This window comes from Theobroma cacao, chromosome 3, assembly GCF_053813885.1.
Source record: "Theobroma cacao isolate CCN51 chromosome 3, ASM5381388v1, whole genome shotgun sequence".
Classification (NCBI taxonomy): Eukaryota; Viridiplantae; Streptophyta; class Magnoliopsida; order Malvales; family Malvaceae; genus Theobroma; species Theobroma cacao.
The window spans coordinates 42,680,379-42,706,034 of record NC_142641.1 but is presented as its reverse complement, the minus strand read 5'-3'; the positions used below and the strand labels follow the sequence as shown (position 1 = coordinate 42,706,034).

General features: G+C 34.0%; 5 protein-coding genes across 8 annotated transcripts; 1 reads left to right on the top strand and 4 right to left on the bottom strand.

Moving 5' to 3' along the window:
- Window positions 1-122: 122 nt before the first annotated feature.
- On the bottom strand, window positions 123-1,548 carry LOC18606197 (AP2/ERF and B3 domain-containing transcription factor At1g51120-like). Its single transcript, XM_007039666.3, has 2 exons — window positions 1,414-1,548; window positions 123-1,241 (listed from the first exon to the last, which is right to left on the bottom strand). The coding sequence occupies exon 2, from the start codon at window positions 1,223-1,225 to the stop codon at window positions 344-346; it is 882 nt and encodes a 293-aa protein (XP_007039728.3). The 5' UTR covers window positions 1,226-1,241; window positions 1,414-1,548; the 3' UTR covers window positions 123-343.
- On the bottom strand, window positions 1,230-5,355 carry LOC18606196 (ATP-dependent caseinolytic (Clp) protease/crotonase family protein). Of its 2 annotated transcripts, none has more exons than XM_088804931.1 (8): window positions 5,055-5,355; window positions 4,796-4,965; window positions 4,507-4,581; window positions 3,994-4,084; window positions 3,815-3,866; window positions 3,596-3,699; window positions 3,435-3,511; window positions 1,230-1,369 (listed from the first exon to the last, which is right to left on the bottom strand). In XM_088804931.1, the coding sequence occupies exons 1-8, from the start codon at window positions 5,242-5,244 to the stop codon at window positions 1,331-1,333; spliced, it is 798 nt and encodes a 265-aa protein (XP_088661057.1). In that variant the 5' UTR covers window positions 5,245-5,355; the 3' UTR covers window positions 1,230-1,330. The 2 variants fall into 2 exon arrangements, with proteins under 2 accessions (XP_088661057.1, XP_017973296.2); XM_018117807.2 differs by lacking the exon at window positions 1,230-1,369 and adding an exon at window positions 2,713-3,038.
- A 279-nt stretch (window positions 5,356-5,634) lies between these two features.
- LOC108661389 (ATP-dependent caseinolytic protease/crotonase family protein) lies at window positions 5,635-8,598 on the bottom strand. Of its 3 annotated transcripts, none has more exons than XM_088804259.1 (7): window positions 8,493-8,598; window positions 8,234-8,264; window positions 7,920-8,134; window positions 7,711-7,747; window positions 7,270-7,548; window positions 6,789-7,072; window positions 5,635-6,515 (listed from the first exon to the last, which is right to left on the bottom strand). In XM_088804259.1, exons 1-7 carry the CDS (start codon window positions 8,583-8,585, stop codon window positions 5,808-5,810), a joined length of 1,647 nt encoding a protein of 548 aa, XP_088660385.1. In that variant the 5' UTR covers window positions 8,586-8,598; the 3' UTR covers window positions 5,635-5,807. The 3 variants fall into 3 exon arrangements, with proteins under 3 accessions (XP_088660385.1, XP_017973290.2, XP_088660386.1); XM_018117801.2 differs by having other exon boundaries at window positions 5,635-6,503; XM_088804260.1 differs by having other exon boundaries at window positions 7,711-7,741.
- Window positions 8,599-11,912: 3,314 nt separating this feature from the next.
- Window positions 11,913-15,674, top strand: LOC18606195 (increased DNA methylation 1-like). Its single transcript, XM_088804868.1, has 9 exons — window positions 11,913-12,048; window positions 12,195-12,300; window positions 13,166-14,027; window positions 14,102-14,204; window positions 14,334-14,410; window positions 14,505-14,743; window positions 14,838-14,924; window positions 15,028-15,127; window positions 15,272-15,674. Exons 3-9 carry the CDS (start codon window positions 13,221-13,223, stop codon window positions 15,518-15,520), a joined length of 1,662 nt encoding a protein of 553 aa, XP_088660994.1. The 5' UTR covers window positions 11,913-12,048; window positions 12,195-12,300; window positions 13,166-13,220; the 3' UTR covers window positions 15,521-15,674.
- Window positions 15,675-16,648: 974 nt separating this feature from the next.
- Window positions 16,649-23,968, bottom strand: LOC18606194 (polycomb group protein VERNALIZATION 2-like). Its single transcript, XM_007039662.3, has 15 exons — window positions 23,801-23,968; window positions 22,727-22,898; window positions 22,343-22,398; window positions 21,501-21,565; window positions 21,330-21,382; window positions 20,888-20,941; window positions 20,746-20,805; window positions 20,327-20,373; window positions 20,104-20,237; window positions 19,640-19,901; window positions 19,343-19,391; window positions 18,726-18,809; window positions 17,726-17,805; window positions 17,442-17,531; window positions 16,649-17,001 (listed from the first exon to the last, which is right to left on the bottom strand). The coding sequence occupies exons 2-15, from the start codon at window positions 22,850-22,852 to the stop codon at window positions 16,878-16,880; spliced, it is 1,284 nt and encodes a 427-aa protein (XP_007039724.3). The 5' UTR covers window positions 22,853-22,898; window positions 23,801-23,968; the 3' UTR covers window positions 16,649-16,877.
- Between the last annotated feature and the right edge of the window lie 1,688 nt (window positions 23,969-25,656).

Here is a 25,656-nt window from a genome sequence, read left to right as displayed (position 1 = left end):
AAAAATACAAAAATTTAATTAAACACAATAAAAACATAAAATTTATTTAAATTTTTTTGAATAATTCAAGATTGTTTTAAGTATTATGCTAACAAAATATTAAATTAAAACAAATACTGACATGCCCTCACTGAACTGTGCTTCTTCCTGTTCACAAAGCTAACCAATATGCGACCATAAAAATATAATTCAGAAAGAAAACAAACCCATCAAACGATAATTTCCCACACGATAGTCTGCAAATGATATTCAAGCACAAGAAAAGTAATTAATCCAACAATGAAAGAGCATAGAAAAAGGAGAGGGAAAAGAACAGCACTAGCCAAGGGATGGTGTTTTGTGGTTAAGCTATTTGGATTCCAAAAAGCTTAACCCCATTTTTTCTCTCAACTCCACTGATTCCATCCACATGTGCACCATTGTCAACAATGTTGGGCTGTGTGCCAATTCCTTGCTCTGCATCCCTGCCAACAATGTAGTTTGCTGCATCATTCCGATGTATATCGATCATGTAAAAGTTTCTGCTCTGTCCTTCCTCTACAAAGGCACATCCATAAACCATGATGGTGTCTGCAATATTCAAGTTATTCATTGCAACAAAGTGTCTCCAGCCCTTCGTAAACAGGAAGGTCTTGGTGCTACACCAATATGAATAGCGGAAAGTCCAAGGACGGTAAAATTTGTCGTAGAAAGTTAGATCAACCGAGTCATTTCTCATTTGACCTCCATCTGAGCTGTTGCCAAGTGGGGGCAAGTACTGCAATGCATATTCCTTGGGGATGTGAAAGCCTTTGATTTGAGCAACATCTGTCTGTGTCAGCTTCTTATGAAATAACAACTGATGTGAGATTCCCTTAGCGTTTATTAGGCAGCCAGACATACTTCTCCTTACAAGAGATTCCCGTGCAAGGAAACTGGTCAAGTTAGATGTGTATGTCTTGTCCTTGATCATACTCATGATCTCCTCATTTGAGTACGAACTCTGGAATAATTTCTCCTGAGCTGTGTAAATCTTCCAGGGGAAGTTAAGGGGAGAGTCACTTCTGTGCAACTTGAGGGCTGCTCTATCATAAGCAATAGCTGCCTCCTCTTCCACTTGGTATGTCCCAAGCCAGTATGCCCTGTACTTGAGGGAGATCCGAGCACCCCATTTACTATTATTAAGTGCAAGTACCCCTCTGAATCTTGAGGAGGACATCCTGCCACTGCTGCAGCTGCTTCTCATTCTGTACTGTGAGTTCCTACGACATGGGATAATTTTGTTTGAGTTAGAACTTCCTACCATGCCTTTTCTTGAGTCAGATCTGACTCCCTCCTTGAAATGAAAAGACTAAGAGACAAGGCTTGATGGTGAAAAACCCTTAGGCAGCTGTCATTTATAAGGAGAAATCACTTATAAGAATAGAAACTTACAAGTCCAACACGCAAAAAGGTCAGTTATGGTAACTGCAAACAAGAAAACTCATCAAAGGTGATTTTGTTATGGTATCTATCACTGCCTTCCTTAAAATGAACTTCAGATATTAACAAGAATGGAAAGTACAAAACATCTATTTGGTCAGAGTCAGTTTTACAAAAAGTTGAGACTATTTCTAAAATGATCTTTACACAGAAGAGTTATCACAAGCTTATCACTGAACTGTCCTTGGCTTTTGCAGTATTGACAAAATAAATTAAGGAGCCATCCATGTAACTAGAATCCTTACTCTAAATGTCACCTGAATCAGCTCGTGCACGTGTCATTATCAAAAATCTCATCCAGAGAACAAAGGACACAGTTGCTACTTGATGACTTGTAGCTTTTAATTCTTGAAGCCAAAGTTGGTGCTATACTACAAACATGACAATTTTGTAAACTAACTTTATGATGAAAGCAAAATATACCTTACCTGGCATAATGTGACAAAACATTAGCTGGAAATTCAGGAACATCATATGCTGATTACCTTCTTTCATAACAACAAGAGTTGTCGATAGTAAAGGCTCTTAAATTATGTTCCTCTCTTCTAATTTGGGAACAAACATGTTTTCATTAATCTACTTGCCAGTAATGTTAAAACACATTATTTGGATTTGTCAGACTTCAAACATCGCCATATTGACTTCTACAGGATCATCTGCAGCATTCATCAATATCCCAGTCAATTGCACACTACGCCAAACTAAATTTCTTGTTTAAAATACTAGTCGTACTGTTTATAATCAGGCTGTATGCACAATTAATACAGATACAAACTGAGTCATTTGATGCCATAGCAGAAGATGTGGAATAGACAATCGGTAAACTCACTCAAGGAAAATACTAGTTCATAGTCATCTTAAACCTTTTTTCTGCAAAATTTTTAAAGTAAATAAGTGGATAATATCCTTTTTTTTATTGAAACAAGAATCAATAAGTAGTTGCAATTAGGTTTGTCCAAGTGAGATGATTGCAGAACTATTTTAAGCTTGCTTTTCCAGAGTTCCTCAATAGTAAACGTTTCCAGAAATAGGATGCCCAATCTCAAATCAGGATAAGAAAATTTATGCCTCTTTAGGACTCTAAAGCTTTTGACTGAGATTTTTTCTACTTACATCTATGTTTCCAAAAACAAAAAAACTAGGGATTGGAAAAGTAAGGATTTAGATCTCTGAAACAGCTTCCTATATGATCGAGGCTGCTTATCACACCGAATATTCATACCACCATTGAATTGACTTTAAGACACAAGGTTTATGTAATTTATTCGTCATTTTAATTACTATAAAGAGTTCATCCAACATACAGACTTCTGAAAGGACCCAAATTTAAAACAAAATGAAAACTTTCATCCGTGATAAACCTGTTGGAAGCTGTTATTAAGTAAGATTCTGAGTCTTTCTTATTCGCCATTATATCTTGGCTTCCGCTTCTCAGCAAATGCTGCTAAGCCTTCCAAGCGATCTTTTGTATTTAAAAGCTGTTCATAGCACTCTTCTTCCAAATCCAAAGCCGAGGTCATATCTCTCTCAAGCCCCTCATTGATAGCCCTCTTTGCCATCCTTATTGCTATTGGACCCTGTTAAGGATATGTCCATTTGAATGCTCAAGAATTTGTATAAAGTAACAAACAGTTCTTTTTTCAATAAAATGACTTCTTTGTTACATTAAGTTATGAGGTCAACATTATCAATGAACACACTACATAGTTGGTAATCAAAGAATCAGGAGATGCTCCTTCACTCTTTGAAATAAGAACAAGGGCAATTAGTGGAACAAAATTAGAGTATCAACAATCTAGCAACAGCATAAAAACAATAAAATCTTCAATGCTATAACACATTATAGTTGCAGCCCTTGCATTTCTGATTAAGCTTAACTAACATTCATGGATGGTTAATTTGAATGAACTTAGAGAAGAATGTATCACATGAAGTTCCAAGCAAGAAAATTTTTGAGGATCCATAGATTTTACCTTCTGATTTATTTCCCGAGCAATTTCTAAACCTTTGGGATGAGCTTCACCAGCAGGAACACAGTAATTGACAAGACCTGCAATACCACAGACCTTGTTCAGTATTTGGGCGGGACAGGTCGAAAACAAGGGGAAAAAAAGCAGCTTGTTGGTATGCATACCCATAGACATTGCATCCCTGCCACCAATTCTCCGAGCAGTAAATATAAGTTCCTTTGCTATTGATTGTCCAACCAATCTAGGAAGTCTTTGAGTCCCACCTGCACTGTTAAACATAGGGCCAATGAGCTATCACCTTTACAGATTTTAAAAACAAGAACAAAAAAACTGGATCAAGTAATAGATATAATGTAGAAAACTGAAACAAGATAAGCATATACCCAGGAATTATGGCAAGTCCTGTTTCAGGCAAGCCCAACATTGCATTTTCCCCTAAGCAATTTTAGAGGACAAACCATTCAAAACAATTATAAGGAAAAAAATTATAAAAAGCATGTAACAGAAAACAGTTTAGAAGCAAATAGAGCTAATTATGAAATGATTACGAATATAAAACTACCACAGATCCTAAGATCACACGACAGAGCCATTTCAAGTCCTCCACCCAGCGCTGCACCCTCGATAACAGCAATAGTAGGAATTTGAAGTTCCTGAACTAAATAAATAGTAGTCCATGTAAGCACCCAATCTAAAAAAAGGCCATTGCAAAGCATGATGCAAAAACTATAACAGCATTAGTTAAGAAGAACATTTTTGAAAATGTCAGGGAATTTATCCAGTTAATGGTAAAATGTGTTAATCTTGCAAGCAACACTTTATGCAACAATGTTAAATGACTAAACCCCAGACCCTGCTTTAGGAAGAACAATATTGGTAAACAAGACAATTTGTTTCTAAGAGCACATCAAGAACACCCAAGATATACTTGTGTATTTCAATGTTTTAAAATGTATATATTTGTAGTTAGTTTAAGTGTTACTTACAATGTATGATGCTCACAAAATTTCAATATCCATGTGACAACAAGAGAATCAACCGCCATACAACATGTTGATGTAAAATAAGGACTAACCTCTATCAATGAGAAAGTGGATCGCAAGTAGTTGACATATGAATGAACCTCAGAAGCAGTCATTTTCTTTCGTTCCTGCCAATCAAAGGGCAAACTACAAGATTAAGATCTGAAACTCACAATATCTTAACGCAAGCTTAACCCTTTAATATCATTTCCAAGCAGGAAATTTCCTCGTCATTACTTCTAGTAACCACACTATCAGTTGAAATGAAGTAAAAAATTTTCACTTTTTTAAAACATTTAGTTCTTTTTAACTTTCAGAAGCCAAAAAAAAGGAAGCGAATACCTTTAAATCAGCGCCAGCGCAGAAAACATTGGGAACTGAGCTAGAGATCAAAACTACATGAGCGGAGGAATCTCCATCGATAGCTTCGAAGGCGTGGCGCAAGCCTCTCAACATATCGTTCCCAATTGCATTTCTGGCTCCAGGCCTTTCCAAATTAACCTCAACAATTCCTGCTCATCGTACTCGGCTTTTAAGATCTTAAACACGAAGGAAAAAAAGGTTAAAACTGGAGAATTTCTTAAAAGGTAAAAAATTATACCGGAATCGGAGCCGGGGAGACGACGGAGCTTGACAGATTCGGATAAAGAGGGTTCCAAAATCAGAGTTCTGAGTGTTTGGAATTGTAACTGAGAGTTATTAGAAGGAAATTTGTGAGGAAAGATGGAAGGTTTCAATCTTTTCGGGCAGTGTTGCCCCAGCGATCTGGTTAGTGCGGTTACTACTGCCATTTTTCTTTTCTTTTTTCGCGCAGGAGTTGAAATTGAATAATTACAGAGAGAGGCAGAGAAACGGTGTTTTGATTTTTATTCTTTCAATTGTCAGCGGGAGACCGGGGGAGATTCGTCAATCGGCTCCCTCGGTCTCACTCTCCGTAGTCAATGAGACTGTCATGGCCGTGAAACGCACCGTTTCATCTCAATACATTGATGATAAAATAATATTATTGTATTATTTATTTTTAGTATTGTTAAGCTGATATATAATAAAATAATATTTTTTGGCAGAAAATAAAAGAATTAATAAGATCAAAAAATATAATTCCTAAAAGAATTTTAAGTATATAAATAGTCTGATTATTTAATTTTATGTACACGTAATTCAATCATTTAAAGAGTGACTAGAGAATAATGGAAACCTTGTAATTGGAAATTGGAATGCCTTTGGTTTGATTAGGAATATGCCCGTACAAAGTAATTTGGAGCTTCTGAACATAAGGGAGTTCAGGCTGCAAAGTAGATAACAGAGGATCTTCCATGGCATGCGACGAGAAGATTTCTGCCTTTTCACAGGGTCACACCCTGCGAATCCATTGCTCAAGCCGAAGCTGCTTCAAAGGAGGGCCACGGTGAGGCTTGCTTTTCTGTGGACAACGCCATTTTCCAGTGATCTCCATTGCCTCACAGCGTTGAACATTGGTTGTTTCTGCCAACACCTTTCTTTTCACGACAGCACCCCTTTGACCGCCTGTTATATTACTACTTTTGTTTCTTGAACACTGTAACACAACCTCTCGCCTTCCTCCCAGAGAATTTTCACCATTTCTTCTTGTAAACTTGTTCTTGCTTGTAGTGATAAAACCATTTTTTGCAATGTCTTTTCCTTCATTTTCTTTGTCATTGCTTCCATGGGTTGGTTTTCTCCAATAACCTCCACTGACCTGATCGAAATCCTGACTCTGATCATGTGATGCAAGATCAACTTTAGTTTCTGGGCTCCTTTCTATGCTATCCCTCGTATTAATCAACTTCTTTGAAGATTTTCTATCAGTTTTGCCTGCACTTCTGCTGATAACTGTCGATTGAGAATCAGCTTTCTCATGTTTTGATAGGAAATCTCCACCATTAAAGCCTGAGTTTTCAACACCTTTGTTTGAATTGACGGTGCTACCTCGCACTTGTTTGACTTCCAAGATTGGATCCAAGATCTTCTCAAAACACAAATCACCCTTCCAAGTAAGGTTTTCCTTACCTCCAGCGCAGTGCAAATCCTGTAATGTCAACTGGACAAGATAAATAGAGCCATATACAGATGTACTCCTGCATCCTTGAGAAAGAGGACTATTCCCCAACACTGAATAGTAAATAACTATACTCAAGAATCTCAAATATTGGGTCTTACAACCACTTTTAGCTACACAGAAGATGAGAATCGAGGTCATAATCCTGTTCCTTTCTTAAGGCCTCAGAACAGAAATTGATATGATTATTTAAGAAAATTTAAGAGATCAAAATGGGAAAAGAGAGGGAAACACACAGGGAGATGGAAAGAGTACCTTACTAATAGACATATTTTCTTGCTCATCATTTCTTAGGGAGCTGTTACATTTCCTAAACTCATTTGCGCACATCTTCTTAACAACACCCTCTTCATTTCTATGTCTAGTTTTTGTTGTTGTGTTGACTTTCTCTTGTTTCTCTCTCTTCCTCTCTTCAACAGCAAATTCATCCTCATTAGGTTCTCTTTCTTCAGAAAGGGTATCTCTAAATTCATCACTTGTATCCAAGACAGGAGACTCATACACATAGTCTGCGAACCAAAATCCCAAATCCGGAGGTCCTGACAGAAGAAACACAGGCAAACATTACTACTCCTTTACTTGGATTAGATATTCACATGCCTCATTTGATGACTGAAAAACAATAGAAAAAGAGAATGATGTTCCATATGTTCTTTGTTTCCCCCAAGATTTCCTAACCATTTAAACCACTATAAAGTTCTTGGTGAAAATTTAAGAATTTAGAAGTGATACTAACCCGAAAAGAGAGAGTGTGACTCATTCTTCCTATCTACTAAAGAACTACTGCATTTGACCAATTTAGTTGAGCATATTTTCTCAGAGGCATCTGGTTTGCAACTGCTTTTCGTTTCTTGGCCCAAATTCGCTGCTTCACCTTTGATGCTTTCGCCAATGGCAAGTTCATCTTTCTCACATTCACTTTCTCTAGAAACATAACTTCTAAAACCATCACTCGTATCCAACAAAGGAGATTCATACACATAGCTCGAATACCAGTTTCTGATATCAGGAGGCTCTGAACGAACATGAAAACATAAACAAATTTCACTCCATCTTTACATGCTTAAATTAAGCATTGTTTCCAACTCCTAGTCTTAATTTCCTTCCCTAAAGGTTTTCAACCACTAAACACAATTTAGACCTAGTAAAATCTCAGAAAAAGAAAAGTGACACATACCAGAAAGGATTGAGGGGGAGTGCAAAGTATCCTGAACCTAGCAAAAAATAAAAACTTGTTAGATCTAAAAAACTTCGAGCTCTACACTACCTTAAATTCTCAAAAATTATTCAACAAATTATACAAAAAAGAGCTAAAGAAACATACTATTCAACAAAACCCCAGATTCCCAGAATGCCTAAAATAGAAAATCAACAAATGGAAAATACCTCATTAGAATTCAAGCTCCCATGTTCATCAGCCTTTCTAATTTCTCCAGACCCATCAAAGTTCTCTTCTTTTTCTCTGTTAATTTCTCCAATCACCAATTCATCTTTGTCGCTTTCCCTTTCTTCTGAAAATGTTCCTCCGAAATTTTCGCATGTATCCAAAACAAAAGACTCGTACTTGTAACTTGAATACCAGTTCCTTATATCAGGAGGCTCTGATTTTAAAAAATAAAAATAATAAATTTTCTCAAACTCGAATGAAATTAAATCTTTAAAAAATTCTAAATTGAAGTTTTGAGATAAGAAATGCTAACCAGAAGGAATGGAGCATGACGAACCCGAAATCTGTGATAAGAAATAAATAAATAAGCAATGGGTTAGAAAAATGGATTTCACACCAAAAAGAATACTTAACTTTTGGAATTTTACGATACCCAGTAAGAGAGAAACTTGTTGCTACAATACCAAGTATTCCAATTATTTTTCCTACATTTTCTCTTGAACGAAACGGAAAATAGGCTTCGCTACGATTGGAAATTTAGGAAATTGGTTGAAAATAAAATTCATCCATACCTCAGATTTAAAATCCTCCATTAAAACTCTCTTTCCTTCTCTCTTTCTTGAAAAGAAGCAAAGCCTGATAAGGAAAGGTTTTTTTTCTTTCATTTTCAAATTTCCCGGGATTTTACTTTGGCGCCTTATCTTTTAAGTCGCGGTTTGGGCCTCATATAAATATACCGTAGACGTTAAACTAACCACTCAACACAGTATCATTATGCAAATGTATTAGATTTTGACTGACAACCAAACATGCCCTTTCTATTTTACCCAAAAAACGTGCGAAATTCGTAATCAAATTTAACATCTCTTCAACTATTGAGTTTACAAATTTTTAAAAGGTAGTATTATATTTTTGAAAATTAAAAGATTTTTTGTTTAAAAAAATATAAAGATTCATCTTTTACTTAAGGATGTAAATGAGTATCGTATAGTTATTTTCAAAACACTTTAATTCGAATCTTATTATTAAATAAGAAATTCGAACTTCATAAAATTCTTATTAAAATTTTAAATTGTAATTCAAACCTTTATTCAAATATCTTACACACTATCTATTAAATATTTAATTAAAATTAATTTTTATTATTAATAAAAATTAATTTAACAAATTATAATTAGTTCATAAAAAATAAATTAAATTTTAAAATCATAATTAAAACAATTAATGAATTTCAATAAATATTACATTACCTATAAGAAATTCATAAAGAAAAATACATATTTAAAATCAAATTTTAACATAAAAATATTATTTATAATCGAGTTAAGGTAGTAAGTACATAATATCACAATCCGAACCCAGTTATAAAGTATACTAATCTTACTTAATTGGGTCTGATAATAAGTTGGGTAATACAAGGTAACCCATTATAAAATACTCACTAATATTTTTACTTTTACAGTAAAACTTCTATAAATTAATACTCTTTAGACTATAAGAATTTATTAATTAATCGATATATTATTTAATCGATAAATTAATAATTTGTTAATTTATATATTAATTAATAAAAATTTAATTTATCAAGGTATTTTTTATTTGTTTTTTTTTTCAAAACATTGAATCTGATACATGTATTCTATATTGTAATTATACAAATATTACCTAATTATGAATTATCATTATTCTATATATTTGTTTAACAAAAATAAATTTATGAATGTAATTAGTCTTATTAAATAAAAATCGTAAATCTATCCATTTTTACAACAAACTAAAATTACATTGGATGTATACTTAATTGATATACTCATGAATATTAAGTTAAGCAAAATATTTACCAAAAAAATACAATATCATAAACGGTAAACTAAACACAATAGCTTCTTATCTCAAAATTGTAAATACATCAATAATGACGAATAAAATGCATAAAGTATTTTATGAATACAACATAAAAAATCCAAATTGTACCAAAAAGCAATTGCAATAGTAGATATCAAAAAAATATAACTTGCAAGTGAGCTAAGCAACAATATCAAATATAATCAAGAGGTTGTCAGAGCATTTATCAGACAATATCAATTTTCTCTTATAATACAAGAACACTACACCAGAGTTTTTTAATGTATTAAGAAAAGTTATAGATGAGGTCCAATGAGACATTAATTTCAGAAATAAACAAGTAATATTATAGTCATATTTTACATATGTCTCCCAATCGAGTCAAGTATATATATAATTTTGATGTATAAGGAGATTATTAATTTATATATCAAACGAGACTTATGCATTTTTTTTAAATGTATTATCTTATAAATTTAGCGAATGATTGTCTCAAGTCGAAATTGATAAAAAAATATTATTTAATAAAAAATAATTTATTTATTGAGTATTAATTTATTGATATTTTATTATACTTCCAAAAGATATAAGAAGTAAATATCATAACCAAATGTTGGGTTTTTTTTTTTCTTTACAAAAGAACAATGTTGCTTAATTGTTCTAATTTTCACTTCTTTATAAGAATTTGAAACAATAAGAATATTGTCGTTACCAAACACTAATTATCTGGATTGATTACATGACTATATTTATACAAAAGCATGTCAATGGGAAAATGACACATGATCTATGGCATACATCATATATACCATTTGAAAAAAATAAATTATAAAAATATAAAACATAATATTTGAAAAAAATGAGCAATTTAAAAAATTTTAAATAAATTTTTGTTCTTTTATTGCATTCAATCAAGCTTATATATATTTTATTTTTGATGAAATAAATCTTTATAACTTATGATTGACTGATTGTCATTTGTTAAAATAATACTTTAATATTTTATACCCAATGCTGACATGGTGTGGATGTGGATGATAAAAAAGTTACATGATCATATAATTATACAAAATCAGTGTATTATATCATCATCAATTATAATATGTAATTATATTATGTTAACGTTATGTGATATAGAATGATAAATGACATTTTGACTACTAAAAATTAATTAACTATTAGTTATAAGAGCTTATTGATTTAAAAGAAAAATATAAAAATTTGATTTAATATAATAAAAGAATAAGAATTCATTTAAATTATCTTAAATAATTCAAAGGCTTTCTTTAGGTCTTATGTCATTTTTTTTTTCAAACTTAGGACATTTGAAGTTGACTTTTTAGGTCAATTTAGGATTCTACAACATTTTAGGTCTATGTAGGTTGAATTTGACTTATTCACGTTTCAAATCAATTTAAATTGGTAGGGCAAATGTTTGAAATTTTGGTAAATTTGTACTTCATTTCATTTGCATGGGGATAATAATCGGGTTTAGGTTTAGATAATCTACTTCACTTTTGATTATGAACTTTTCCATAACTTTTGGTTGACATGATCAATGTTTCAAGCATATTAGCCAAGGCAAATCAAGGTTTGCCATCTCATAGACTTTTTATAATGCAAAATCACATATAATTTCCATTTTCAACCTTAAAAGTTCTGATGTTTTCTCTATTGAAAATAAAGAATTAAAATGTATTATTTAAAAAAGAGTAAAAAAAATTCGTCAAAGCAATTTCAAAGTGCCAAAAGATGGTTTTCACCAAACCCCACTACCAACTACAATGAAAAATCTACTGAAAAATTCTAACTTTTCCATACATGGGAAGTTTCTTATAGCAACAAATTTAATGATAATTCTATAGTTGGAAAATAAAATAGATTCCAACTGTCTAATACCATATTTCAAATATTAAATAAATTAAAAACAGAATAGTTCATATATAATTGGAAGAAAAGCCAAACAAATTGAATTCACTTCCATATTAGTAGAATTTTCCCAATTGTAGTCCAAATTAAGAAAAAAATCTTAAATGTATACAGCCTATAGCCAGAATGTCTTTTTTTTGGCTCTTTTCCTAATAATTTATACTTATCTGTAGTGGGCGATATTTTCTATAAAACCGGTGAATCGTCTTGAGAAAATTATCAGAATAAAGATTACTTTGAAATTTCTCTCGGCCATTTCACAGAGTGAAACACTGCGCGAGATATAGTTGCATGCAGTGTGGCACTACTCCCTCATGTTAGCCTAAGCAGCTTCATAGTTTCGGTTGATCCGTGGTAACCTTTCTAAACCCTAAATCATTTTTTTTTTCGATTAGATAAAACGTTTTTTGAATGTACACAATTTTATCATTTTTGTCAAATATAATCGATATCCGTTTTCAAATATATTTGTTGCTAACAAATTTCCGTCGCGCCTCAAGCTGTTCAAGGAAGTTGCCGATCGTTTATCTTAATCGCCGGACACAGACGTTTAAAGAGAATCGTGTGCATATTCAAAAGCAAGGATTATTTTCAAAGAAATTGTAGGTAATGCTCTTTTGCTTTTGCAATTAAAATGAAATTTATTATGACTTGTTTAACTCACCATGTTGAAGGGTTTATGGTCTTTATGAATAAAGCTTAAGGATCTAAATGTGTATCTCCAAAATTGAATAGATCTAGTCATGGTTGGTGTTCCAAGCCCCCCCCAAAAAAAAATTAAAAGGAAAAAAGTGCTTATATTTTGGTAGTAATGCCATTTTAGACAAAAGTTTTATGTTTATATTCTATATATATTTTTGATATTTTGCTATTTTCCAATCTTGAACTTCTGTATTTAAACCTGTAGCATCAACTGTTTTTTTCTTGTTCTCTCTAATCAGTTTTAATCAATCAATATTTAATTTTTTTTTTTTTATAACTTCCCATCGGACTAGTTGTTATCATATCTACATGGACTTACCATTTAGGAGTCAAAGGTACTTTTGGATCTTAAGTTGTTTTTAATTAAATATTAATCTACAAACATAGGGTAAAAAAAGATTTAAAATATTTCAAAATTTTATGTTTTCTGGTAGAGTGAAAATTAAATTGATTGTAAAATTTTCTATTGATTTAAAAGTATGATCATTCAATATAAGATAAGGCTGGTTATAAAATGGGCCGGGCTTAATAGTCGAGAAGTAGTTAATACAGCACTAGATTGCAAATTACAAAGTGAAAAAGCATGCTGTGTTTTATGTATTTACAAATATATTTGAGATTTGTTTCATGAGTGCTATAAATTTATCACATCTAAGTGAAGAAGAAAAATTAATTCCGGAAATAAATTTAGAAATGGAAACAAATAACAATGGGACAAACTTGAATTTGGTACTTTAGTTGCAATTGTTCTCATGGTTGCTATTTGCAGCCAAGTTGCCTTCATTTCAGTTTCAGGTACAGAAACAAGTTATCGGAGCAATTTCATGGATTTGGAAAGATCAATGAATTATAACTTGAGGAAGAGGAGAGTCCTGAATAAAAAGATTGCTAATTTGGGATCGACAAGCGGTTCGGATAATGAAAGCAATGATTCTACTCATTCTGACCCTGACTATGGGAAGCCTATGCCTGCAAGGAACAATGGCAGACCATCTGGTGCAACACAGAGGGGTGGTGGTATCCGAATAGGAGATACTGCGCTTGCAAGTTCCAGCAAGAATGCTGCGACCGCGCAGAAAAGGCGGCCAGGGCGGCCCCCAAAGGCAAAGGCTAATGGGGCAGAAGACAGGCCAGGCAACATAGAGGAGAGAAGTACGAGGAGGAAAAGCAAGGATATCTCGCAGTCGCCTGTAGAATGTATATATAAGAGAACTGTATTGGCTTGGTTGATAAGCTTGGGTATAGTTGGACAACATGAAAAAGTCTGGTACGTTGATGAGGATTCTGGACGTATATTGGCAGAAGGCAAAATCAGAGCGGAGGGCATTGTATGTGACTGTTGTTCTCGTGTGATTACAGTAGGAGACTTTGAGATCCATGCCGGACGTGACACCAAAAAGCCCTACCAGCATATATTGTTGGCATCCTCACGGATTTCCTTGTTGGAATGCCAAATAGAAGCATGGCTAGATAGGATGGAAGAAGGAAATCGTGCATACAACAACGTACAGCCTGCACCTGAAGCTACTGATAAAAGTGATGATGCCTGTATGGTTTGTGCTGATGGAGGGAACTTGGTTTGCTGTGAAAGATGTCCTTCAACGTGTCATTCGAGCTGCATTTTCCTGGGGGTAAGAAGGATTTGATTTATATGGTATTTCATTATATTCTAGTAATTAATTGTATGTTTTTGGAATTGGGACAGAACAACATTTCCGGAGATGAATGGCTGTGTCCATATTGTGTCTGCAAATACTGTGCCGGCGGGGATGGCACTTTAAAGAAGTGTACCCATTGCGAAAAACAATGTATGTAGCACTTTTTAACCCAATGCTATGAAGGAAATTCAATCTGCTCCCTGTTTTACATGATTTCCTGTTAAGTCACACAACTCTACAGCTATTCCTGCTTCATAACTTGAGAAAACCAATTTACAGATCATTGCAAGTGTGGAGGAGAAAAGCTGGACCTGAATTCTCCGACCTCCCTGTTCTGTGGAGACAGTTGCAAGCAGGTATTGTCCTCAATTTAAAAGCTAAAGATATTTCTCCATCATTTTTGGAAGCCTTGATATCAGAAAAAGCAACTGACTTTGAAGTTTACAAAAGATATATGAAGGGTTACAGAGTATGCTTGGAGTTAGAAATGATCTTGTCGGTGGCCTTTCTTGGACTCTACTCCAACGGACAGAGCCGATATTCACTGCCCATGCAGGTGTTGATTACAACAAGGTAGTGATCAACTCCAAGATTGCTGTCGCCTGGATGGTCATGAACGAATGTTTCGTGTCATCCATAGACCGCCATTCAGGAGCCAATGTTGTGCAAAGCATTGTCTACAATATTGGGTAATGATCAGTTCGAAGCCTTTACTTTCAATCTCTTTCAGAAACTCTTTGAAGAAGTTCTGACCCTCCCATTGAATTATGCAATGGCTTTCAGGTCCAACTTGACGCGTCTTAATTTTAGTGGCTTTTATACTGCTGTCCTGGAAAAGAATGACGAAATCATATGTGCTGCAAGCGTAAGGTATTTCTCAATTCTCATCCAATAAAATCTATATGTGTCTGATAGCGTTTGCACACGTTCCTTTAACATGCCATTCCAGTTAACTTCACTCAATGCTTTCCAGGGTGCATGGAAAAAGGTTGGCTGAGATGCCCTTCATCGGAACCCGTACAGAATTCAGGCGTCGAGGGATGGCTCGCACCCTGGAAAATTGCGTTGAATCTGTAAGCATAGATTATTTTGCGAAATTGAACGATTTCCATTTCCATCCCGTCAGTGCTTGAGTATGATATGCTAACTAATAGTCATATATCTGTATATGCTGCTTGAAACATGTCGTAATGCTGCTGGATACACTTGATCTTCAGGCTCTTTGCGATCTAAAAGTTGAGAAGCTGGTGATTCCATCTCTCCAACAACTTGCCGGCATGTGGATGGAGAAGTATCTTTTCTCCCACATCGAGGAGGACCGCTTGAAAATGGAGCTCAGCCAGTACAATACGGTGACGTTCCCAAGTTCAGTCGTGAGACTCCAGAAGACGTTGTCGACGCTTCCTGACTTGAACGGTGGTCCTTCTCCTTCCGAAACCAATGAAGGTTCATTGAATGCCATTTAAAAGTTATCTTCAGCAATCAGAATCACAGTGCTTGTTTCAACGCAGTTTCTAGTCGTGCTGTACACATGGGGCTGTTGTTTATACTAGTTGCGGGCTTGCAGACCTTTCCCCCTTTATCGCTTTCTGGATTTCTAATAAATATTTTATGAATGGATTGTTTGCCTAGTCAATATGATATATATATGTTGGTTTTTCTCTCTTTCTCAGAAAAGTGAAACCAATTTTAATCCTTTCGGTTCTTTCTTTTATGAACCCAAGCCCCAGAATTCATTGAATGTTACAACCCTGGAGAAGCAAGATTTCACTTCTCCTGAGAAAGAATATCTTTTTTTTTTTTTTTGAAAATTATAAGAAGATTATCATTAAAGAGCTGGGAAATTACATTTCCCCTTTGCAAGAGACATGTCGAGCAACCAGCCAGAACGACAAGGATATTGGTTGATATGCCCTTAACCTGTAAATCAGTATACACTCCCAATACCCCTGTCCAAAAACAACTACAGCTCCTCTCTTCGCTCTGACCGAGAAAGAACATCTAAGAACCAATTGCTGGCCAAATAGAAAGAATGGTGAATGGAATGGAAAATTAGGAATAAGCCAGAACTGCATGAATTAGCATGTAAGTTTTCAATCTTGGACGTGATCATTGATCATCATGAAAACGCAGCGACCCAAATTGCTTGGCTGACTCTAACACAACATGGGACTCATAATATTGGTAAGGGTGGATATTAGCAAACCCCTGGAGACTCTCCATTGAAGTGCTTGACAGTCGCAAGAGGACTTGGAAAAGACAATTAGTCAGTATTTTTATTTTAATAAATATGTTGTTTTATAATTAAGAAAATTTCGTGTTAATATGAAAATAGTTAAATAATTAGTTGGTATCATATTGATTAATAAATTTTTATTTTAATAAATGGCAATTAAACATACGAGATTAAGTTGTTGTTTTAATTATTTCAATTTCAAATTTAAATTACACAGTGATATTAGATTTAGCCATTGCTAGTTGCATAGCGAAGACCGGTTGCGGAAGGACATATTCTTTCTGGTCTTTATTAAGTTAAAAGCTTGCTTTAGGCAAATTCAAGAAGGAAGAAACATATAATCAGAGCAAGAACAAAGGGACTGAGAAGTCAACTTCTTTATGTTAAAAAGGTAAAACCTAAGGCCAGTGTTGAATAAAGTATTGCCATTACAACAATGAGAAAGAATATTTAAGGACCAATTCTGGCCAAATTGTGAGAGAAAGAATGGAAAAGGAATGAATGGGATGATCAGGAGAAAAAAACAGTGTGCATGCACTGTATCATCTCTAAACCCTGATGTTGAAGTTGTGTATCACTTGTTCATTTCAGCTTTTCATAGCATCCAATCCCTCATTTTGGCATCTTTGAAGTATCATGCTACAGTTGTTCATTGCGCCCGCATCAAGAAGACCATGATTCCAAAGTTTGATCATGAACAACCTCCAACACCTGAACCGGAAAATATGTGACACTTCAAACACAGATATCAAAGATCTCAATGACTTGCAATTACTTTTAATTAGAGAAGACATTTCAAACACAGTTTTACGATTTTTACAAGTATCAAACTTGCAGTATTCTGGAAGGAGATTTGGATGGAATGGAATATAGGTTATAAAAGGGGTTCAAAATGGATTGCCATGTATGCCCTTTATAAGTTGATTAACTACCTATGAATTAATTGAAACACCTCAATAAGTTAAATTCTGGGTGGGCATGGGCTGTTTACAGTTGGTTTTTATCACCTGTATCTGCCATGGCCCATAAATTGTCAACTCAAAGTAAATAACTCAATGAAGTGGCTATCACTATTGATGGCAAAATGCAACTTAGCAGTCAAACGACATGAACTTGTAGAGAAATGGGCAAGAATACTTCAAGAACATTACCAAAAGAGAGCAGGTGATTGCACCAACTCCTGGCCATGGAGTTTTGAGAAAGCCTCACATGCCCAGGGAACATGACCATCAGCCAGAACCCTGTCAAATGAATCAAGAGACCTTTTAATAAGTGGTGCCACCTCAAGTACTAAAATCTTCTTATAACTTCTTGACATACAACAATTGGAGGGAACAAATTAATAGAAATAAGGGGAAAAACAGTAAATGATAACCATGAATTCAATTGGCAAGAAGAAAAGAAAAGAAAGCTTGAAGTGTTAAGCACAGACTACCTTTGCTTTCTAACAAACGAGTTCCAAAGATGCATAAGCTGCTTCTCATCTTTGCTAACATCCACAAAATCATCAAGCATCTGTCACATATGGGTTTTATGTTATCCTCTCACTTCTCAAAAGTATAATAACCAGAACATCTAATCAAAAATGCAACTTGAGATAGGATCCTAGCCCAATTGAGTTGAAGTCCAATCAAACATAATACACATCATTCTAAACCACAATTTCTCACCTTCAAGAAACCGGACTATCATCAATCAAGTATATGGTAAATAAACAAGCCTGTATTTTCATAATTACTCTGGTCATTGTTGTTATATACTTATATTTATAGTGATGAACAAAGTATTGCTTGTACAATAGAAGCAAACAGTGAGCAACCTATTATTAGTTGAGACAAATGAGGAGAACTGATTGTCTGACCCAACACATCACTATTTATTTAATGCCTTACTTTCCTCTCACAACTGATAATTTATAAACCCAAATATGAAATGCTTGTTCACCAGTTACTCTGACTCCAACAAAAGTCAAGAGTGATTTAAATACATTTTCTTTTTCAATTCCACACTTGCTCTCAGAATGCTAAAACACATTTCTTCCAGTCAGTTCAATAACTGAATTAAAAATTTTACACCATTGATCACTGGTCCAATTTTTCACAATCATTTTCAAATTTCATATTGAAGAAACCATTAATAGCTAGAGCAGATTTGCCTCTCAATTCTACTGCATGCATACTGACTTGGTGTTACTTCCTTATCACGATTTGAATGGTTAAATTTATAAATGACATTAACCACAAATCCAGAAAAACCTTTTGCACTATATTTCACAGAGACAGAACCAGGCAAATAAACTCTTCCAATACATTATAAAATACTAAGCATTTCAAAGTAAATTCCAGAAATTTAAACCTAGACCAGCAAGGTTTATTGTTGTAATGAGAAGATCAGGAAAAAAGGTCAAAATTTTCATGCAAAATCATAAACCTTACCCTGCGATCTTCAAGATCTGCAATGTCATCATCAACTTCGTCTTCACTGTCCCTATCTGACATTACTTGGTCTATTGCCATTGGCTTTCATTAAAACAACAAGAGACATATTAGTGCATATGGAGAAACAATTTATATATTATAAACAGAAAAAATCACAAGAACGATAAACAGCTCTTGATGGAAACCTATTAAGCATACTTTGCCTATCTGACTACGGATTAAAAAAAAAAATCAGAAGCCCAATTACACAAGCAAAGATTTTCAAGGAAAATTCATGCATAAAGAGTAAAGTCACCTGACCAAAGTGTTACATCAAACAAAATCTGAAAATTAACAAATGAAATATGAATGGAAGTAATGTGTAGTCTGTTCACGTGTATTTCTGGGAATCGATTGGTGTTAACGGAGATCTGATGACATATGAACCCAAGATAAGATCAAAAGTTAGACCAGATTTGCCTCTCAATTCTACTGCATGCCAGCTGACTCGGCTTACTTCCATTTATACTCATATGGATCCAAATGACTTCTTGTTAATGGAGATCTCACGACATGAATGTTCATGACAGGACTAATAGTGTAATCAGCCTAAGAAGATAGCTAAAACTAATCACCTGAACTCGGTGTGAGTGAAAGAATTGGCGTTTCACCAGGAGCATGCGGCTGTGAGAGCACAACATTTGAAAAGTTAAAGATAAAAATAAAAATAATTAGCATGCCTAAACTTCAGGTATTTTGAAAAGATAACAATTGCTATTAGCAAACATAACCCAAGAAAAAAAATCAAAATAAGGAGAGGGAAAAGCATATTGAGCAATGCAATTAAACAGGAGGGAAAGAATATAACAGAAAAGGCCTCTAAAAACATGAAAGGAATTGACTGGGGAAAAACATTGCCTTGGAGAACATACTTCCTAGGTTCAGACCGTTCTGCCATTATTTTCTTTGTTTTTACAGGAGGAACAGCTGTATCATTTGCAGATAATGATTTAATACAGTCAGGCTCCACAGGAGATTGAGCCATTGCAATTGAAACTCCTGGACCATTGCAACTAGTTGCAACCGGTGCAACACACTCTGTTGCACTTGTATAATCAGAGCCATAGTTTTCCACACCATGCCATCCATTCTGCATATCTCTCTCAACAGGAATTGACTTGGAAACCCTCTCACCTTCACAGAGTTAAAAATCAATATCAAAGAAAGGTAATTATGGAATCGTTGTTCTAGTATCTTTTTACTTATAAGTTACCAAATGATATGGGTGATTTCATGATGTAAAGCATTCATGCACTATAAAAGATATCTAAGACCAAGGCATTAAATGTAAAGATAAATATAAAAATGTTATAACAGGTGTTACTGGAAAATGTACCATCATCCTTCTCCAGAAATCCATTCTGCCTGCTTTCACTGGCCATTTTGGGTGAGTCCAACTCCAAAAATTGTACATTGACATTCTTCTCACTCTGAAGAGGGTTTGTAGCCCAACGCCTTCGAGGCTTCGAGCTGCACATGAAATTCTTTTTACCATTCAACTGCAGTATTTATTACCAGCAAGCAGATAGCAGTTGAAAGAGCAAAATAATATATCCTACCAGAAGCAGAAAGTTTCTACTCGTGGGTCTACTCCACTTGCCACAGTCTGTAACAAGAACATTTTGGCAGAATATTAAAGTTCAAGAAGTCATTCATGCTTTTTGATAGAAATTAGGGGAAAGCCACAAGCCTAGTCACAATTCATTTTGTTCAACTAAGAAAATGCACAACATACACCAATGATATGCATTTTATTTTCACTTTTCAACCATTGTTAATAATAAACAATATCGCACCCCAAACCAACAGCCATTACTTCCACTTTTTCCATGATGTCCACCATTTAAACATAACCTACAATCTTTGAAGGGTCCAGGATTGTTGTTTATGTCGGTCTTAGCTTCAGCATGAATTTTGAAGAGAAACGGAAAACAGGAAACCTACTAAAATACTTTTAGGATGGAAAGGGAATTCTTACCTCAGATACCATTATATCAATTTTCACAGAGACATTCACCACTTGATACTCCTCTGTGACCTAAAATGTAATTGTCTTTTCAATAGTCTTTCTAGAAAATCTCAATTGAGTAGCAAGTGACTTTACAATTTAAGCTACCAACCCAGAAATCAAAGTTGAACAAGTCATGTGAAGAGCACAAATGATACCGCAGACCCTGTGAACAAAAATGAAGGTTGGCTGAGTGTCAAACAAGCGTTCTGTTTGATAAAATAGAAAAAGTTATGCATGTCTAATAAAAACCAAGGCTGATACTATCAAGAGAATACCTCAACTAGGGAAAGTGAGTCTTTAATGCAAAAGAATCAGAATAATGCCTGGATAGAACAAATTGCAATATTTTGGAAAAAAGATTTATAAAATATGAAAATCATGCTAACATATGTGAGAATGAGTTTGTTTAATCATGTGCAGGGTAAATTTAAATTAACACCCCCTCCTGTTGTTTTCAATAAGATAAATTGCAACTTATATAATGTGATGTAAACAATCAAAATTATGAATGAAGCACCCAAGATAAGCAAAGACTACAGATAAATATCCACCTTAAACCTTGCACACCGCATCAAGCAAAATGGACAAGAGAAATCTTCAGTTACTGCAAGTTAAAGGACAATGTAAGAATTAGAGCACCGAGAATCAATTTTCGCTATAAAGGTTAAGTAAAATATGATGTATCATGCAAAATTCTGCAAAGATGAAGAAATTCATGATACCTTCAGTCTTTTGTAGCATATTGCCATAATCTTTATAGTTGAAAATTACAATTCCAGCCCTCAACCTACACAAACATATCCTACGTACGTTAACCGAATAATAAGTCATAAACAAACCAGATAATTTTGTTAGAAATGCAGAAATTTTCTTTACTCTTTGCTAGACGAAGAGTTTAGTAGCTGTAGACATAGAGTAGAAGATCAATGGAGCAAAACACCAGCACTATAGCAATCACTATGCACTTAAGTTACTATTTTGTGATAATAATGTCTTGTCTTTATTCCCACTAATGCTGTTAAGTATGGCTTCAAAAATTCAGGGCCATGCTTAAACATCTGGAGAGTTTTAGGACTTTGAAACTGTCTCAGGATCTGTCTTAAGATTATTCTTTTAGTACTGAATCAGCCCAACTCCGCCATCAAATTCATCATGCTACAACTTGGAACCTAGTCTATTCAAGAAAACTCACATGGCCAACAAACAATTAACTTCCTTTTTAACTGAATTTATTCGCAAATGTGGCACTTTAGTTCAAACATCAAATAACCATCAAAGAATATTGCTGCTTTTCACTTTTCAGAAGCATGAAAGAGAGGAGAAAAAGATAGTTCCGATTAACTACCCATACTTGTCTGCCTTTAATTACATCCTGACTTGAAGACAAAAAAACCATCTACATAAATATATATATATATATATTTTATCTATAAGGAGAGACTTGAGCCAGTGGTCACTGCCACAACATTAACACCCTAATACCTTAGTTCAATGAAATAAATTAATAGAAATCATAGTGTTACTTCTGACAGCAATGAACAGATATTAAAAAGAAAGTTCATACCGCCTTCTATGCCTTGCCTGTATTTTGTATTTCAGACATCTTCGAAGAAATGAAGGCTGAAGCAGCAAATGAGTTTTGATTAGAAAGTATAATGATACAGAGAATTTTTCCTATAAGGCCTCAAACAGTTGACACCCATGAGATGAGGCAATGTACCTCCTTAAACCCCAATGTAATGTCATGCAGTTACATGGCTTATTGCAGAAAAGATTAACTACAGAACCTATCTGAACTAAAAGATGAACATCCGAGCAAGACTTTCCAAATAGAATAAAATAGTAGGTTCTATTCAACACAAAAAAAAAAAAAAAGTATCTAAAACTTCCCAGCATGAAATAGATCAAAGAAAGAGATACATGTTCAGAAAGAAAAGCATAGTATTACATTGTGTAAAGCACGGCGATGAAGAATATTGTACAACTCTACAGGCTTGCAATATACTAAGAGATTCTCTGCAGCTGAATCTGACTCTTCTGCAGACAAATGCATGCAAGAATTTTGACAGCACATGACCTGCAGTCCAAATAATCACAGCCACGCCCCAAGATTCTGCAATCTACATCACAATAAGAAAAAACATCAAAATGTGCACCCACACTATAATTTTCATCCTACACAAGAAAGAGCAGTGATAGATATCACTCAATCTTTCAAAACATCTAAGGAGATTATGACCTTAATCAGTCAAACCACCAAATAAGCTAGAACATTTTACATTCAATTCAAATATCCCAAATGAAAATAATGAAGACGAATATAGACCAAGCCAAATTTAACAAGGATGTTAATACAAAGCCTTCATTAACATGGCTGGTTTGCCTCGTGTCAGATGTCAGCAGTTCTTTAGCATGCCTCAAGTATTAAAAAGGTGTACTCCTAGGGTTTCTGATGTGAGTCTATATCAGATACTCGTAGTATGATAAGAATGACAATTAGCAACAAGTTAACAACAAAATCACGTCCCTATTTTTTTTTTATTTTAGATAAAAGGCAAACCCAAGCTCCTTCACGAATTCAGACACCAAGAACTATTTGACCTAGAAACTCTCTGCTGTTCTCTGTTGCTCTTGCATGTCCAAAGGTAAATGGAGAAGTCACGGGGAAAGATATCCAAACCTTACTCAATTAAACCATTCATGAATTCTACAACAAGGACAACAACATGATACTACAAAGTTAAAAGGCCAATAATAGAAACAATAATTCTTCATGAAACTTACAATGCTTTCTCCTCGACCTAAAATTCGATAGAAATTTCTCGAACAGAACATATAATCAAATTTCAAAGTAAAAACACAGATAAATCAAACCTCCATCACACCCTCGAAAATGTTAAAAATAAAAGAACGATAAAATTGATGTCGAGGTTTGAACGTAAACAAATCCCAAGAATTTTGTTGAACAGGTTAAAAGAATCAGTGGCGATGGATAAAACGCGTGACTAGAAAAAAGAATTACCTTTTTTTTTTACCAGGATAATTCTGAGCGTTTCCACGGATCGGTAAATTTGCCGGGGAATTTGGATTGGCGGTTTCTGAACAGTGGGCGAGCTACGAGCGGGAGGACGAAGAGGTAAAAAAAAAAAGAAAATAAAATAAAAAAAGGAAATGTTAGGTTACCTTCAAGGCTACAACGGACAAATTTACACTTGAGAATTTCCGTTCTGAATTTTTCCTTTTCGGAAATCATCCTCTACGACCACTACTATGATATGTTGAATTTGAATTCTCCTTTTTCTTTCTTTTCAGGCCCAAAATAAAACATTAAGTTGAAAAATATCCACAAGGAAACAAAAGCGGGAAACACAGACATTTTGGGCTGTCGATTTGGCCCAAAAAATGGGTAACAGGTCTCTGAGCAGGAAACATATCTTTCCAACCAAGCTAAATGTTCAAATTGGAATTGAACACTTAGGTTTTTTTTTTAATCAAAGATCAAATGTTTTAATTTAAATAAATATTTTTTTTTTTTTATAATTAAAGATTAAATTAGAGGGTTAATGATATGTGAGAAATATTATTGTTATTTTTTATTACTGTTTGTTGGATTCTTATTTTATTTGGTTCCTTTTGTTGACTTATGATTCGCTGGTGATTCTTCTTTTGTTGATCTCTTTATGAGAGGCTAGATGCCTTGTTTACGTTTTATGGGGTAAATTTTATGTTTTCTGATTATGACAATCTCCTCTCACTTTTGAGAACTTTTTGATACCTGTTGGGAGGTTGGGACGCTGCCTTGTTGTGATTTCCACGGAGATGCCTTGGATGGATTTACTTTTTGATGTCTTTTATTGGGAAGGACTCTAAGGATATTTGATTGAGGGTTTACGTTTGTTTGACTTACTAGTTGGGTTCTTACTGCACTCCATTGGAGTCTCACGCAGCTTTTGTACAAAAAGGGGTTTATCTTTTGAATTTTTTTTAATACATTCTTACAATTTTTTTTTAAAAAATAATTATTACACATCATATTAAAAAATATAATTGCTATACTTTATATTGAAAATTTAATTATTATATGTCATGCTGAAAAATATAATAATTACAAATCATGTTGAAGATTTAGTTGTTACACATTATATTAAAAAAAATAATTATTACAAGTCATATTGAAAATTTAGTTATTACATTTCATGATGAAAAACATAATTATTACAAGTCATATTAAATATTTAATTGTTACACATCATGTTAAAATATATAACTGTTACAAGTCATATTGAAGATTTAGTTATTATATATCATGTTGAAAATTTAATTATTACACGTCATGTTGAAAAATGTAATTCATACATAGCATTGATGATTTTACTGTTACATGTCATGTTGAAAATTGAATTGTTACACGTTATACTGAAAGATTATTACAAATCATGTCATAATTTGAATCGTTTTTACTCGATAGAAAATACTTTTTAATAGAAAAAACTTGACAGCCCACATCATACACATGTCGTTAGGCATCTTTCATCTTAATCCTTAATTATAAAAAACCAAAAACATTTTACTTTTAATTGAAAAAGTGTCAAATATTTAATTTCAATTTAAGCTTTTAAGTTTTAACCTTCTAAGCATGTCTTTGTATCACGGGGCGCGGTTCAAGGCCGCACGGTTGGGGCGTCTGCAGAACCCCCACGTGACATTTGGGCCACATGGATATTTGGTTAAATCTTGGATTTCCTGCCCAGTCAAATATAATTATTTCATAACATAACACCCCCGTTATATCACAAAAACTTCTTTAAGATTAATATAAAAAAATAGATTTAAATATTTTCATCTTCAAAAATCTATAATTTTATTCAAACCCATTCG

Bases quoted from the DNA above. Each gene is read 5' to 3' on its own strand.
- LOC18606197 (XM_007039666.3), bottom strand. From the start codon at position 1,225: ATGAGAAGCAGCTGCAGCAGTGGCAGGATGTCCTCCTCAAGATTCAGA.
- LOC18606196 (XM_018117807.2), bottom strand. From the start codon at position 5,244: ATGGCAGTAGTAACCGCACTAACCAGATCGCTGGGGCAACACTGCCCG. The intron at 4,966-5,054 runs GTATAATTTTTT...TACGATGAGCAG, and splicing joins TCTCCCCGGCTCCGATTCCG to GAATTGTTGAGGTTAATTTG. The intron at 4,085-4,506 runs GTTAGTCCTTAT...TATTTAGTTCAG, and splicing joins CCACTTTCTCATTGATAGAG to GAACTTCAAATTCCTACTAT.
- LOC108661389 (XM_088804259.1), bottom strand. From the start codon at position 8,585: ATGAAAGAAAAAAAACCTTTCCTTATCAGGCTTTGCTTCTTTTCAAGA. The intron at 7,549-7,710 runs GTATGTGTCACT...ATGTTCGTTCAG, and splicing joins CTCCCCCTCAATCCTTTCTG to AGCCTCCTGATATCAGAAAC. The intron at 6,516-6,788 runs GTACTCTTTCCA...TATCTTGTCCAG, and splicing joins AAAATATGTCTATTAGTAAG to TTGACATTACAGGATTTGCA.
- LOC18606195 (XM_088804868.1), top strand. From the start codon at position 13,221: ATGGATTTGGAAAGATCAATGAATTATAACTTGAGGAAGAGGAGAGTC. The intron at 14,028-14,101 runs GTAAGAAGGATT...GAATTGGGACAG, and splicing joins CGAGCTGCATTTTCCTGGGG to AACAACATTTCCGGAGATGA. The intron at 14,205-14,333 runs GTATGTAGCACT...ACCAATTTACAG, and splicing joins TACCCATTGCGAAAAACAAT to ATCATTGCAAGTGTGGAGGA.
- LOC18606194 (XM_007039662.3), bottom strand. From the start codon at position 22,852: ATGTGCTGTCAAAATTCTTGCATGCATTTGTCTGCAGAAGAGTCAGAT. The intron at 22,399-22,726 runs GTAATACTATGC...TTGCTGCTTCAG, and splicing joins ATCGCCGTGCTTTACACAAT to CCTTCATTTCTTCGAAGATG. The intron at 18,810-19,342 runs GTGATTAGTTTT...TTTTAATGAAAG, and splicing joins TTCACTCACACCGAGTTCAG to CCAATGGCAATAGACCAAGT.